Source organism: Oncorhynchus gorbuscha, linkage group LG07 (assembly GCF_021184085.1).
Source record: "Oncorhynchus gorbuscha isolate QuinsamMale2020 ecotype Even-year linkage group LG07, OgorEven_v1.0, whole genome shotgun sequence".
Taxonomy (NCBI): domain Eukaryota; kingdom Metazoa; phylum Chordata; class Actinopteri; order Salmoniformes; family Salmonidae; genus Oncorhynchus; species Oncorhynchus gorbuscha.
This window is the reverse complement of record NC_060179.1, coordinates 14,480,929-14,494,409: the sequence shown is the minus strand read 5'-3', so window position 1 is coordinate 14,494,409 and position 13,481 is coordinate 14,480,929. Positions and strand designations below refer to the sequence as shown.

The window sequence follows — 13,481 nt, the reverse complement described above, 5'->3', positions numbered from 1 at the left end:
AAGGGCAATTAAAACATTGACAAAGTAGACAGTAATTGCTGTATTTATTTGGCTACATATGGACCCTTTACCTAACCCATACAACCAGCTGACTAAAATGTGTAAATATAATGTTTCTCATGTTGTAGGCTGTACACACTTGATGCATTATCCTAGGCTTATGTGTTTAACAAGGTCAATTACTGTGAACTTCATTTGCCTCATTTCAGAAGATGTAGATTTACTGGCCAACCTTTTAAAGAAGTTCATAGCCTAAAATAATTCATCAAAATACAACAAATACAATATTTTGAAGCCTAAAATAATGGATTGCGTAGGCCTGTTTGTTTATGGTGCTATTCCCCTGTGCTCTTAGCCTCCCCATTGCAGCTGGGTATTTTCTTGCTCTAGGTATTTGGGAATGAATAACCAACGTTTTGATTATTTATTTTAAACGTAACACGCATTTGTACCATTACACTTTGTTTGCATATAAACTAAACTTTTGGGCTGCTCCTTCGTTTTGTGTTGCACTTCGGTATTCCCATCAGCTGCTACAGGCTATTCAGAAGTTGCGGCTGGTGTTGCCTGCGTTTCTCCGGCCCATTGTGAGAGCAGCCCCCTTGGTCCTTCTCTTCTCTTTCCCCTGAGTTTAGCCCAGCCGGCCGGACGAGTGTAGATGACTCACCAAGAAGGGTCCCAGAGCGGAGGCTACAGCAGCGTGCTACATGGAGGCTCTATATAATACCGGGGGAATACCGCGGCCCAACCGGTAGACGAGCCTCGTGCCTTTCCCGGGGCGCACATTCATCACTCGTGCGGATAGATATGTTTGTTGTAATGTGCACGCGTGCTTTTGGCGAGGACATGGCTGAGCGCGAGGTTTGATGGAGGAGATTGGCGGATTACAGCGAGTGGAGGTAAGAGGACACACACACACAATCACACTCAGTCATTCACGCACGCACGCACGCACACACACACACACACACACACACACACACACACACACACACACACACACACACACACACACACACACACACACACACACACACACACACACACACACACACACACACACACACACACACACACACACACACACACACACACACACACACACACACACACACACACACACACACAAACGTACACGTCCGCGCTCTTCCAGGAAAACAATGCAGAACAAAGAACAAGAGTAATGTTTCCCTCTCGTTTCCACTTTTCTGGGCCTTTATAGACTACAGTAGGCTATGTGGTTGCACTCTGGTAGTCTTTATGAGATACATGCACAGTGATACATTGACAAATATATATGGGCCAGTAGAATAGGCTTTTGTGTGTACTCGAAGGGATAACACAACACACATCGACGTTCCATTATTCACATGAATGCAGTTTTCTATATATATCAAATTATGCACTGTAAAAAATATATTTGTTGACTCAATTTACAAAGGATTGTTACCAGGCTGCATTAAAATGTCATGTTAACGTCAACCTAAGTAAGTGGAAGTGACAAACGTGGATTTAATAACTTGTTGAGTGAACTTGATACTTTTAGTCACTTTTAGGTTTTTTTTTGTCCTGACAAAGCTACTCAAGTTGTTTTGACAAATTACTAAGTGGAGAGGACAAGTATTTGATAGTCAGAAAAACACAACTTTTAGTTGTTTTAACTTATCAATATTTATAACCTGGCTGCCTTAAAATGGTATGTCCTGTCAACCACCTATACAGTTAAACCAACTACTTAGAAAAGGACACATTTCAGAACTGACTAAGTCTTTGAAATTATATAATAGAGATTTCAGTAGAGAACCTTATGTTCCCATCTGTCTCCTGCTCATGTGCAAGCTTTTTCGCCAGTTTCTAAAACTGGCAGTGCACTCAGCAATGTCAACCAACCAACAGAATACTTTAGCTACAAAGCATTCTCAGTAATGGTTAAATAAACGTTTTACTTGTTATTTCTTTCATGTAGTTGTTTATATACCTCCATTGAATGCACTAACTGAAGTTGCTCTGCTAAATGACCAAAATGTAAATGTATAATTAACTGCTGGGTATTATTGTAATGTGTCCCACCCCCAGAAAATAAATAGAAGTTATCTGAAGTTGACAATTTCAGTCAAAACTACTGTTATGTTGCTTCAGTTGATTTTCCTTATTGGTTATGAATTTATATGTTGAGTAAACACGTAGTTCATAGCTTATTCAACTTGATTGTTGGTGTGAGGCCAGGCTATTCTATTATGGCCTATGTTTGTGTGTGTGTTTCCCATGTGTGAAAACCACACCGCAAAACGGAAATCCTTCAACCATAATTAAATAATGGAATAATAACTCTATAGTTCATGTTTCGGTGGTTAAAAATAAGAAGCATTAACCCGTGGTTGTAAGTGTGGTGGGGAGGCGCTTCACACTAGAACCCAAACTCTGAAATCCAAAAACCTTAAACCCTTTAAACCAACATGCTTCTCTAACACCCGACTCATGGTGTTTTACTAAACATGTACCTTTCCCACACCCTGCTCCATGTCATTTGTTTTGCATTGAGTTTAATGGAGACACTTGCTCGAACCACTTGCGGAGAGTATGCTTTTTACGGTTCAAATTCACTAGCCGTGCCAAAACAAATGAATTCCTTGGGTCCGATCCCCCTAAGAATGCGATTTTACATGCAACCCGAGCCTGAAGTGTGAGCTGGGGGTTGGGGGGTGGGCTGTGTTCACCCCTCACCCCACCGTGCAGCCCACCATGTTGTGTCTGCTCGTGTTTTCCTGTGCCTTGGCGTTACACAAGCAGAGCAAGCGGAAATTCTCCTTTACAGGCAACCAGAAAGGCACCAGTAAGGAGAGGAGAGGAGAGGAGCGTAGAAAAGAGGAGAGATCATGCATGTTCAACAGGTATGCAGGCTGTTGCCACAGTAGTGTCTGAGGCATCTACTCTGCTGCTGTAGATGTGTGGAATGTGAATTATTGTCAGAGCTAAGCATGACCCATTCCCTTGACATTTCGTGTATGGCACAAGTTTTGGAAGGAGTTTCATTTCACACAAAAATGAGATTTCGTGTAAAGGCTGCTAGGCCTAAACACGTTGTCATTTCTTGTTTTTTACGTTCTCATGTTTTTAGGAAAGCTCAACACTTAGCCTCAGTTACAACACGCCAACACCACCGCAACTCACTCATTACGTTCAAGCCCATCATTTATACCACATCTAACAGCTTCATAGCCCATCATGCTATTCTCGGATACTTAAAATAAGTCATTTATATCAAATCAAATGTTATTCGTCACATACAGAGTTTACATTAGGTATACAAAAGTGCAGCGAAATGCTTCTGGGCTAGCTCCCTCAACAATGCAGTACATTAATCAATAATAACAACAAAAACAGTCAATTAAATATAACATGTCATTTAAGTAATGAGAAAGGAATTAATAATGGTCTGTATTACACTATTTACAATTATGAAGTGGGTCGTGACCTAGTGAATAAATAGTATATTTATTTATTTAATATAGGCCTAGTCCTATGCAATAATTGTATATAAATTACAATCAAATATAGACATGATCATATAGCTGTCTTCTGTATTTCATTGACAGTGGAAAGATAGATATAGGACTATAGTGGGAATCTAGTTTTAATTGCAGCAGGATTATTTTACTTCAAATGTAGAAGTAAAATGTGACTATTTGATCAAAAATTTGTACGATTTTAACAAAACAATTGTTGCATCAAAATGTCTTAAATCTTAAAACATATGACATGTATGTCATTTATGTATAGGGATATGAACAGGGATATAGGCTAGCCTATATGTAGCTTAGCTACAATGTTGTGTCTGTCAATAAAAGCAAGAAATAATTCCAAAGGATGCCAATAGGTCTTACCATTAGGAAATGTGCCCTGTGTATGGATGGTGCATACCCCCTATTGGGCGGCAGGTATCCTAGTGGTTAAGAGCGTTGGGACAGTAACTGAAAGGTTGCCGGTTCGAATACCCGAGTCAACTATGTGACACATCACCCCTGGGCAAGGCACTTAACCATAATTGCTCCTGTAAGTCCCTCTGGATAAGGGCGTCTGCTAAATGACTGACATGTAAATGTATTAAATAATCCTCCAGGCCTGAGGGACGTTCCTCTGCCACTCTGACGGGGATAGAGCACACCGAGGTCGGCTGCAGAGGAATGGCAGGACCAGCCGGGTAGTGTTTATGTTTACTCTACCCACGTCAACTATGATTTGGGAAACACATAGGCTTGAAACAAGAAAATCTGGGAAGAGGGACGTTGCCTAAATCTGACTATAGCAATGCAGGCTACACGAAATGTAAACGTCGAATCTTGGCGAAAGTAGGCATATACCCTAAAACGTGACGTAGAAAATGTATATTCAACTAGGCTAAATGTGGAGATGGGATGGCTATATCTGTTAACCCACTCTGTCAATGCAGATACATCAATTGAATAGTTGTTATTAAGAGAAACTTGTGGAGTGTGGAAGAGCCTAACGCAAATGCGCCCAAACTCATTCAAGGAGGGTTCCTAATGATGATGGTCCTCCCCCGCTGTCCCACGGTCTCCTCTCCCCTCCCCCGGAAGAGAAAGAAAAGCTCTCGTCTCTCTCAGGTGCTTCCTTAGCGTTACAACACTATAGCCATAATATGACACTTGAAATGTCTCAAGTGTCATATTGTGAGTTAATTTGTTATTGTTTATTTCACGTTTGTTTATTATCTATATCACTTGCTTTGGCAATGTAAATATATGTTTCGCATGCTCATAAAGCCCGTTGAATTTAATACACGTTAACGGTTAAATGAAGAGAGAGATGGCAGCAAGATTTGTGACCTGTTGCCACAAGAAAAGGGAAAACAGTGAAGAACAAACACCATTGTAATTACAACCTATATTTATGTGTATTTATTTTCCCTTTTGTACTTTAACTATTTGCACATAATTACAACACGGTATTTAGAAATAATATGACATTTGAAAATGTCTTTATTCTTTTGGAACTTGTGGAATGTTATGTTTACTGTACATTTTTTATTGTTTATTTCACTATTGTTTATTATCTATTTCACTTGCTTTGGCAATGTTAACATATGTTTCCCATGCCAATAAAGACCTTAAATGGAATTGTTTAAATAGCGAGAGAGAGAGAGAGGTGTGTCTCCCCATGTGTAGATCCGATTGCCCATCCACAGTTTTGTTCTAGTTCTCAACAAGAGAGAATGTTTCCCACATCAACAGTGTGAAAGTTGTACAATTTTGCCTGCATGGGAAATAGTTGTACGAAGCCTAGACATTAATTAGACCAATTATTTGCTCAATATTAAACACAAATCTAAAAAATCTATTCACTTTTTGGGGTTGGTAATTTTTATATAATAATTTATAAATATAGATGCAATGTAGCGTATTTTCTTATTTAGAGTTCGATGATAACTTAATTTACACAATTGCTAACTTAAATTACACAATTACACAACCTGTTCCTTCGTATTCCACCGTGTGCCTGACTACAGCCATGAGCCTCGTTAGAAGCTTGTCTATAGGTCTTTACTCTGTGGAGCCTTCGGGTTTCCCACTTAATCCCCACAGCCCATAGGCCTCCAGGCCGCATGCAAGCCAACCCCCATCACCAGTGTCGTAAGGAACAGGACAGTCATGCAGTCATGTAATGTTGGTTTAATGTAGCCTATGGTCGTTGCCCGTGCTCATAACCAGTCTCTCGACTGAACAGAATACTGCCAGATACCGTTGCCTACCATTTGTCTGAAGTAGAAGACAATGTGTGAGGACAGGAGGACATATTTAATAAAACTATTCATTGGTAGTAAATTGTATTTTCCAAATGCCTTTTGTGGAGCGGTATGCACATCCATATAAACACCCAGTGCTGGTTTAGGAACGCTGTCCAATTAAAATACACCTTGAAAGCAGCCTACCAAACGTTGTCAAATTACAATACACATTGAAAGCAGCCTGCCAAACGCTGTCCAATTACAATACACATTGAAAGCAGCCTACCTAACGCTGTCCAATTAAAATACACGTTGAAATCAGCCTACCAAACGCAGTCCAATTAAAATAAATGTTGAAAGCAGCCTATCAAAATGCATATTTATTATTTTCTGATTTCCCAATTTCTTTCAAATAACATTAAAATATTTATTAGAAGTGTTTTTTATTTTGTCATTGACAACTGATATAGTACATTTTTAAGCAGAAAAAAATATTTAGGCTTCTAACTATTTACCCCAGTCATTGAGCATAAGCCCAAAAGGTACAGTTAATGAAATGTAACAAGCGATACAAAAGGGGTGTGTAAAGACAAAGTCAGGAAAGCTATAATTATGTGGTTGACTTAATTCGGTTAAAAACATACAGGCCAAGTGTAAACGGATAGAAGAACCTTTATTTTTTAGCGGCATTGTTTTGGAGTGAATGGGGTAAATTCGTTTTTGAGTTTTTCTCCAGTGAAAAGGGTTACATTTCACGTTGGCAGGGGCAGGGACAGCAGCTTGGAGTCAGGACTACTGTTTCTGCTATGTTGTCGAAGTTCTAAACAGGAAAGACCTAACCCTGACAAATACTATAGCCTTCATCATACATACTATTCTAAACGTGCACAACTCGACCCAGAAATATATAACATATGATATTAAATCCAAGATATCAACAACAATATTTTTCAAACGTTTATCTGACTCTGGATCCGAGTGGCACTGATTGACAGAAAATACTGACGGGATGGACAGTTTTTCAGACGCAGAAATGTCTCTGTCTCTCTCAATTTTAATTCAATTTAAGGGATTTATTTGCATGGGAAACACATGTTAACATTGCCGAAGCAAGTGAAGTAGATAATAAACAAAAGTGAAATATACAACAAAAATGAACAGTACACACACACACATTCTCTCTCTCTCTTTCTCAATTCAATTAAATTCAATGGCTTTATTGGCATGGGAAACATATGTTAACATATCTCTCTCACTCCATTTAACCGTTAAAGTGTAGGCCTACTACATCAGTGGAGATAAAATTGGGCAGGTCAGGGCGAAACATGAGAGGCTACCTATTGTGCCGATTGCAAAGCGGCAAGTCTCATGAATCAGTCATCAGCTCTGCTCACGAGCTCAACCCCACGTCCCAAACGCCAACCAGGTCCACAACAAACAACATGTCATATAAGCTGTGGAACACCCAAATACATTTTACAAGTTGTGAGTGAGTTCATATGATGTTGATGCAAGAATATATTACAGTTCAGTTGGCTATTTTCTAAAATACATTTCCAAAATATTTCCAAGTTAAGAATTTTAAATATTGAGGATATTCACAATTCAATTGAGTAGGCTACCAAAGTCATTGAGTTGTATCGGCTCATGACCAAAAGTAACTGCAATGTTGTGCAGTGGATTAGCCTATAGGCTATAGGCCTAAGAAATGACACAACTCAATTTCATATGTGCATGCTACATTGGCCTAAGGTTAGCCTACTATTTGTGCAACATTAGTTATTACCATGCCCATGTGATATATTAGACCTATGTTTGTTATATGCCTATATGAGATTCCTTCCTATATATTTGACACTGACCCCTTTCAGCAGTGCACGTCACTCTAAAAGGAAGCCTACAAATGACCTCCGTAGTTTCCATTAGTAAATCCGTTATAGAGGCACTACATTTTAATAGGAAGCAGCGCAGAGGTAATTTTATCTCGCCAATGCATGGGCCGGCCCTCTTCTCTTTGAGCACGAAGAGAGCACATGTACGGGCAGACTTAGACTTTAATCAAGTGCAAGTTGTAAAAATAATTTGCTATTTCAGTGTTTCAGTAGCCTCCAACCCTCCGACAGCTGCCCCCCCTCGCCTCCCTTTGTTCTCGCCAACTCTAATAGGTTTTCCCCTGACACACACAATTCCCTGTTTTTCCTTTTTTCTTTCCCCCTCTTCCCCTTTTTATCCTTGTTTTTTGCGGTGCCTTGTGGACTGGAGCATTTGAGCAATTTGAAATTAAAGCCAACAATAGGGAGCCCCTCCCGGGGACATCTCGCTCTCCATATTACACGGAGGACGCTCGTGTGCTCTCGCGCATTATTGGCAAGTCATTACGTTTCTCTGGAAACCAAACTGGGAGGGAACGGGAGACTTCTGAGGGCTCGCAGACAGTGACGCAAGCGGCTGGCAGATGCGCTTGCAGACTAAACCCATGCATGTTGCAGAGTGCAGCTTCTCTGAATGATTCAACCAAGATTATGTCATTACAAGGTTTTAAAACAAAAGTGAAATGCAGTTTTATTTAGATGCGTGCTTTTGCATTTTCACGTTTCCATTTGTGTAAAGTGGAAGCAATGTATTGAGTTCATTATTATAAGTAAAAATTGCAAAAACAAATGTTAATTTGATAGGCCCAGATGTGTTATTTAAAAATAACAGTTAATAGGTTATTTCGGATTTATTTTAGCTCATAATCTAACTGTTGAGTGTTTCACGAATTAAAGACAACACAAGTGTCATAGGCATAGGCGTTAGGAAAGATAAATAAAAACCAAGTAAATAAATAAGTAAAATAAACATACACAATTCAGTATAGATTATGTCAGCTCCATTCATGGTGTATGTAGCAAGGCTTATATAGCCTTCCAAGTTTTTCTATAACTGAAAATTCAAGCAGCAATGTTTGAGAGTAATACTCGTTTGAAAGCCAGAGTAATTCCACACACATTTCTCTCTCACATGGCCTATTCCTTGCTCCATTTTGCAACACACACACACACACACACACACACACACACACACACACACACACACACACACACACACACACACACACACACACACACACACACACACACACACACACACACACACACACACACACACACACACACACACAAAAGGAAAAAGAGAGTGAAAATATATTGGCGGCCAATGACAGTGGCACAAACAGACAAGTCTATGTTTTATTTAGGCCTAATGTAAAGGCACACTGTCAGATGTGCATAGGCTACTATAGAGTGGGGAACCATGACATTTTCATATGCAAATAGCATTTATTTCAATAGTTACAATGTCCTAATGCGCAATAAATTACATTATATTCTTTGAGAGCAAAATTATGTCTAGGTTTTCTAAATATGACTTTAAATAGACCTTGGCTACATCTAAAGGCTATTTACAAAGTCTCAGATGACAACAACGGCCTGCATAAACAATGGAGTAATATTCATTCATGTTTTTTGCTATAATAACTTAATTCATATTTGTAAATACCTCATGTTGATGTATACAATGTTGCCAATAGTCAATCGTTATTTGTAACAACCACGCATTGTACTGTTACAAAGTTTCCAAGCAATTTCCTTCACAACACTTTCGTTTTAAAAGGCCATGTGGAACCAAAATGGCGCCGTGCACATTGGCAACACTCTCTGAGCAAATCATATCCATCCGTTCTGACTTGTCACGCGCCGTGCGTGCTGACGCACTTCCACTTCATCTTGCTCGCGATGTATGTAGCCTTCTTTACGTGGAAAAATACGGTGTCAAAACGGAATGTAAACACGACTAAAACATGATATTTCGACAAAGTGGGACCTAAAGCGCTGTCACACTGGGTAGATGAGGATATTCTGCAAAGGTTTCGGCTCATCTTTGTTGTCTTCGTATGTCCACTTTCTCCGTAAATGGTCTCCGGCGAGCTGTGCCTGGCAGCGGACAACGACTTCTTGGCGAATAATATGAAGGAGATGATTGGAGGTTGCTGCGTGTGCTCAGACGAGAGAGGCTGGGCAGAAAACCCTCTAGTATACTGTGACGGTCACGGCTGCAATGTTGCAGTCCATCAAGGTAAACACCGGATAAAATTCAAAACATTAAACATGGAATTTGCTTGACGAACATCCGATAACTAGCTCAGGCTAGGTAGCGCGGTTGATGGTCTGCCAGGAAGCTAGCTAGTAACGTTAGCTAGGTAAGCTAACTAATTTAGCTGACTATAATAGTTAATAGGCAAGGTTATAGCTAGTTACTGTAACGTTAGCTAGTTATATCCAATCGACTGTTTGCGCGTTTGCCCTGACCTACCTAGCCAGTTAGCTAACTTCAAACCTACTAGATAGGAAGGCTAAGGTAACTAGCTAACTAACGTTAACTAGCTAGATGGATTGTATTTTTATAGCTAGCAGCTTGTAACCGCCTAATGTGATGCTCCATTAACCGCTACGGATATGTACTGTTTGATACATGTTTGGTCAAATCGAGAACGAAGATCGTACAGTATTGCCAAATTCCGGTTGGTCGAACCGTAACGTTACCTACCATGTAAGGCTAATGGGCCATCACATGAACGTTAGCCCGTTACAATCTGCCAGGAATGATTTTTGTAGTTGTCATCATTGGCTGTGTAGCCTGGCTATACAATTAGTTGAAATTGCATTGCACAGCTCAAACTAGCTATAGCTAACGTTAACGTGTTACTTAATTTGTCTTACCACACTAGCTAACGTTTTTATCCGTTATGATATCCTGCAAGCAAATCACATTATTTTCCCAATGTATTGCTAGATACGTTCTGTAAACCAGGCGGTGAAGTAGTTAGCTAGCTCTAGTATGTTGTCAAAATATTGTTAGCTAGCTACTGAGTTTGACAGAATGAACCTGTGTACCAAGTTTGTCTGCAACACACTGACCCAAACAACAATGTCAACGTCACTCAGATTATTTTGACAAAGCCACAATCAGAACTAGGTATCCAGTCGACACAGTCAATATTTGTGATTTTGGCTTTGTGAGACAGAGAAACTGCCTAGTAATTGTATTTTTATTGTTGATCGTTGTCATGTGATTGAATATACACTGCTCAAAAAAATAAAGGGAACACTTAAACAACACAATGTAACTCCAAGTTAATCACACTTCTGTGAAATCAAACAGTCCACTTAGGAAGCAACACTGATTGACAATACATTTCACATGATGTTGTGCAAATGGAATAGACAACAGGTGGAAAATTTAGGCAATGCTTCCTGGCTGATGTTTTGGTCACTTTTGAATGCTGGCGGTGCTTTCACTCTAGTGGTAGTATGAGACAGACTCTACAACCCACACAAGTGGCTAAGGTAGTGCAGCTCATCCAGGATGGCACATCAATGCTAGCTGTGGCAAGAAGGTTTGCTGTGTCTGTCAGCGTAGTGTCCAGAGCATGGAGGCGCTACCAGGAGACAGGCCCGTACATCAAGAGACGTGGAGGAGGCCGTAGGAGGGCAACAACCCAGCAGCAGGACCGCTACATCCGCCTTTGTGCAAGGAGGAGCAGGAGGAGCACTGCCAGAGCCCTGCAAAATGACCTCCAGCAGGGCACAAATGTGCATGTGTCTGCTCAAACGGTCAGAAACAGACTCCATGAGGGTGGTATGAGGGCCCGACGTCCACAGGTGGGGGTTGTGCTTACAGCCCAACACCGTGCAGGATGTTTGGCATTTGCCAGAGAACACCAAGATTGGCAAATTCGCCACTGGCGTCCTGTGCTCTTCACAGATGAAAGCAGGTTCACACTGAGCACGTGACAGACGTGACAGTCTGGAGACGCCGTGGAGAATGTTCTGCTGCCTGCAACATCCTCCAGCATGACCGGTTTGGCGGTGGGTCAGTCATGGTGTGGGGTGGCATTTCTTTGGGGGGCCGCACAGCCTTCCGTGTGCTCGCCAGAGGTAGCCTGACTGCCATTAGGTACTGAGATGAGATCCTCAGACCCCTTGTGAGACCATATGCTGGTGCGGTTGGCCCTGGGTTCCTCCTAATGCAAGACAATGCTAGACCTCATGTGGCTGGAGTGTGTCAGCAGTTCCTGCAAGAGGAAGGCATTGATGCTATGGACTGGCCCGCCCGTTCCCCAGACCTGAATCCAATTGAGCACATCTTGGACATCATGTCTCGCTCATCCACCAACGCCACGTTGCACCACAGACTGTCCAGGAGTTGGCAGATGCTTTAGTCCAGGTCTGGGAGGAGATCCCTCAGGAGACCATCCGCCACCTCATCAGGAGCATGCCCAGGTTTTGTAGGGAGGTCATACAGGCACGTGGAGGCCACACACACTACTGAGCCTAATTTTGACTTGTTTTAAGGACATTACATCAAAGTTGGATCAGCCTGTAGTGTGGTTTTCCACTTTAATTTTGAGTGTGACTCCAAATCCAGGCCTCCCATGGGTTGATAAATTTGATTTCCATTGATAATTTTTGTGTGATTTTGTTGTCAGCACATTCAACTATGTAAAGAAAAAAGTATTTAATAAGAATATTTCATTCATTCAGATCTAGGATGTGTTATTTTAGTGTTCCCTTTATTTTTTTGAGCAGTGTATGTCTTCATACACGTATTTAGATCTGATTGGGATCCCCATTAGCTAGCAACAGCTAGTCAGTCTTTCTGGGGTCCAACACATAATGAAAAGGACACTACAGACTAAATTAAATTTATTTTTATTTTTCCTTTATTTAACTAGGCAAGTCATTTAAGAACAAGTTCTTATTTTCAATGACGGTCTAGGAACAGTGGTTTAAAATCCTTGTTCAAATGCAGTACGACAGATTTTTACCTTGTCAGCTCGAGGATTCGATTTTTCAACCTTTCGGTTACTAGTCCAACGCTCTAACGACTAGGCTACCCTGCCGCCCGAAAACACACACAAACTAAACACACCTATTTGTACATGTTATTAAACACAGCCTATATGGTTTATGTGTGAATGAATCAATAGCTAATCAACACACTGACGCCATTGTAACAATCACTGACCCCCCTGTCCCCAACAATAGACAGCATAACAATACCCGTTTTATAGTCAGTGGATTATCTCTGTTAATTAAAGTGGATTACGTGAGTCAGTCAGATGTGAGATAATCTGAGAGGACAGCAGAGGTATCTGGAGTGCAGCATGTTCAGACTCGCGCACTCAGTAGTGACCATGATTTAGTGCATATAGGGGAAATACTCCCATGAGCTTGGTGTATAGGCTACACCTGGGTTATGTTCAGTAGGGCACCGGGCAAAATGTTTAGAAACAGAAAGCAAAGAGCTTTTTTATCAAACACGGTCATCTAGTACCATGCCATTGAAAAATACATGTGTATGTTTCTTGCCTATAACATGTCTTTATTAAAAATGTCCATGTCATGTCAAGTGATTTACCGTTGTAGCACGGCCTACCAGGACACAATTCATCAATGTCCACCCACCTCTGGAGTTGTCAGCCAGATCTGGCACCATTTGCACTATTCCCTGTATTGATCTTGAAATAGGTCATCCAGATAAACCATGAAGATATGTAAAATACCGATCACCCATTGAGTTATAAAAGAGAAGTGTGAATATATATTTTTATTTAGTTGTATAAACCATGTCATGGGCTGTGAGTTTTTGGTTCTATAACAAACTAACCTTGTTTAGTCATGTTACCTGGCTG

At 40.7% G+C, this 13,481-nt stretch overlaps 1 protein-coding gene across 5 annotated transcripts in view; it reads left to right on the top strand.

Moving 5' to 3' along the window:
• Positions 1-716: 716 nt before the first annotated feature.
• The window catches only part of LOC124039503 (protein AF-10-like), a 98,849-nt gene continuing 86,084 nt past the window's right edge, over positions 717-13,481 (top strand). Inside the window, exon 1 of one of the 5 annotated variants that reach the window (XM_046355532.1) lies at positions 717-899. In XM_046355532.1, the coding sequence (XP_046211488.1) occupies positions 867-899 (33 nt within the window). In that variant the 5' untranslated portion in view covers positions 717-866. Of the gene's footprint in view, positions 900-9,433; positions 9,863-13,481 lie in introns of those variants that run through there. The other 4 variants (XM_046355534.1, XM_046355531.1, XM_046355533.1 and 1 more) reach the window with 4 other exon arrangements.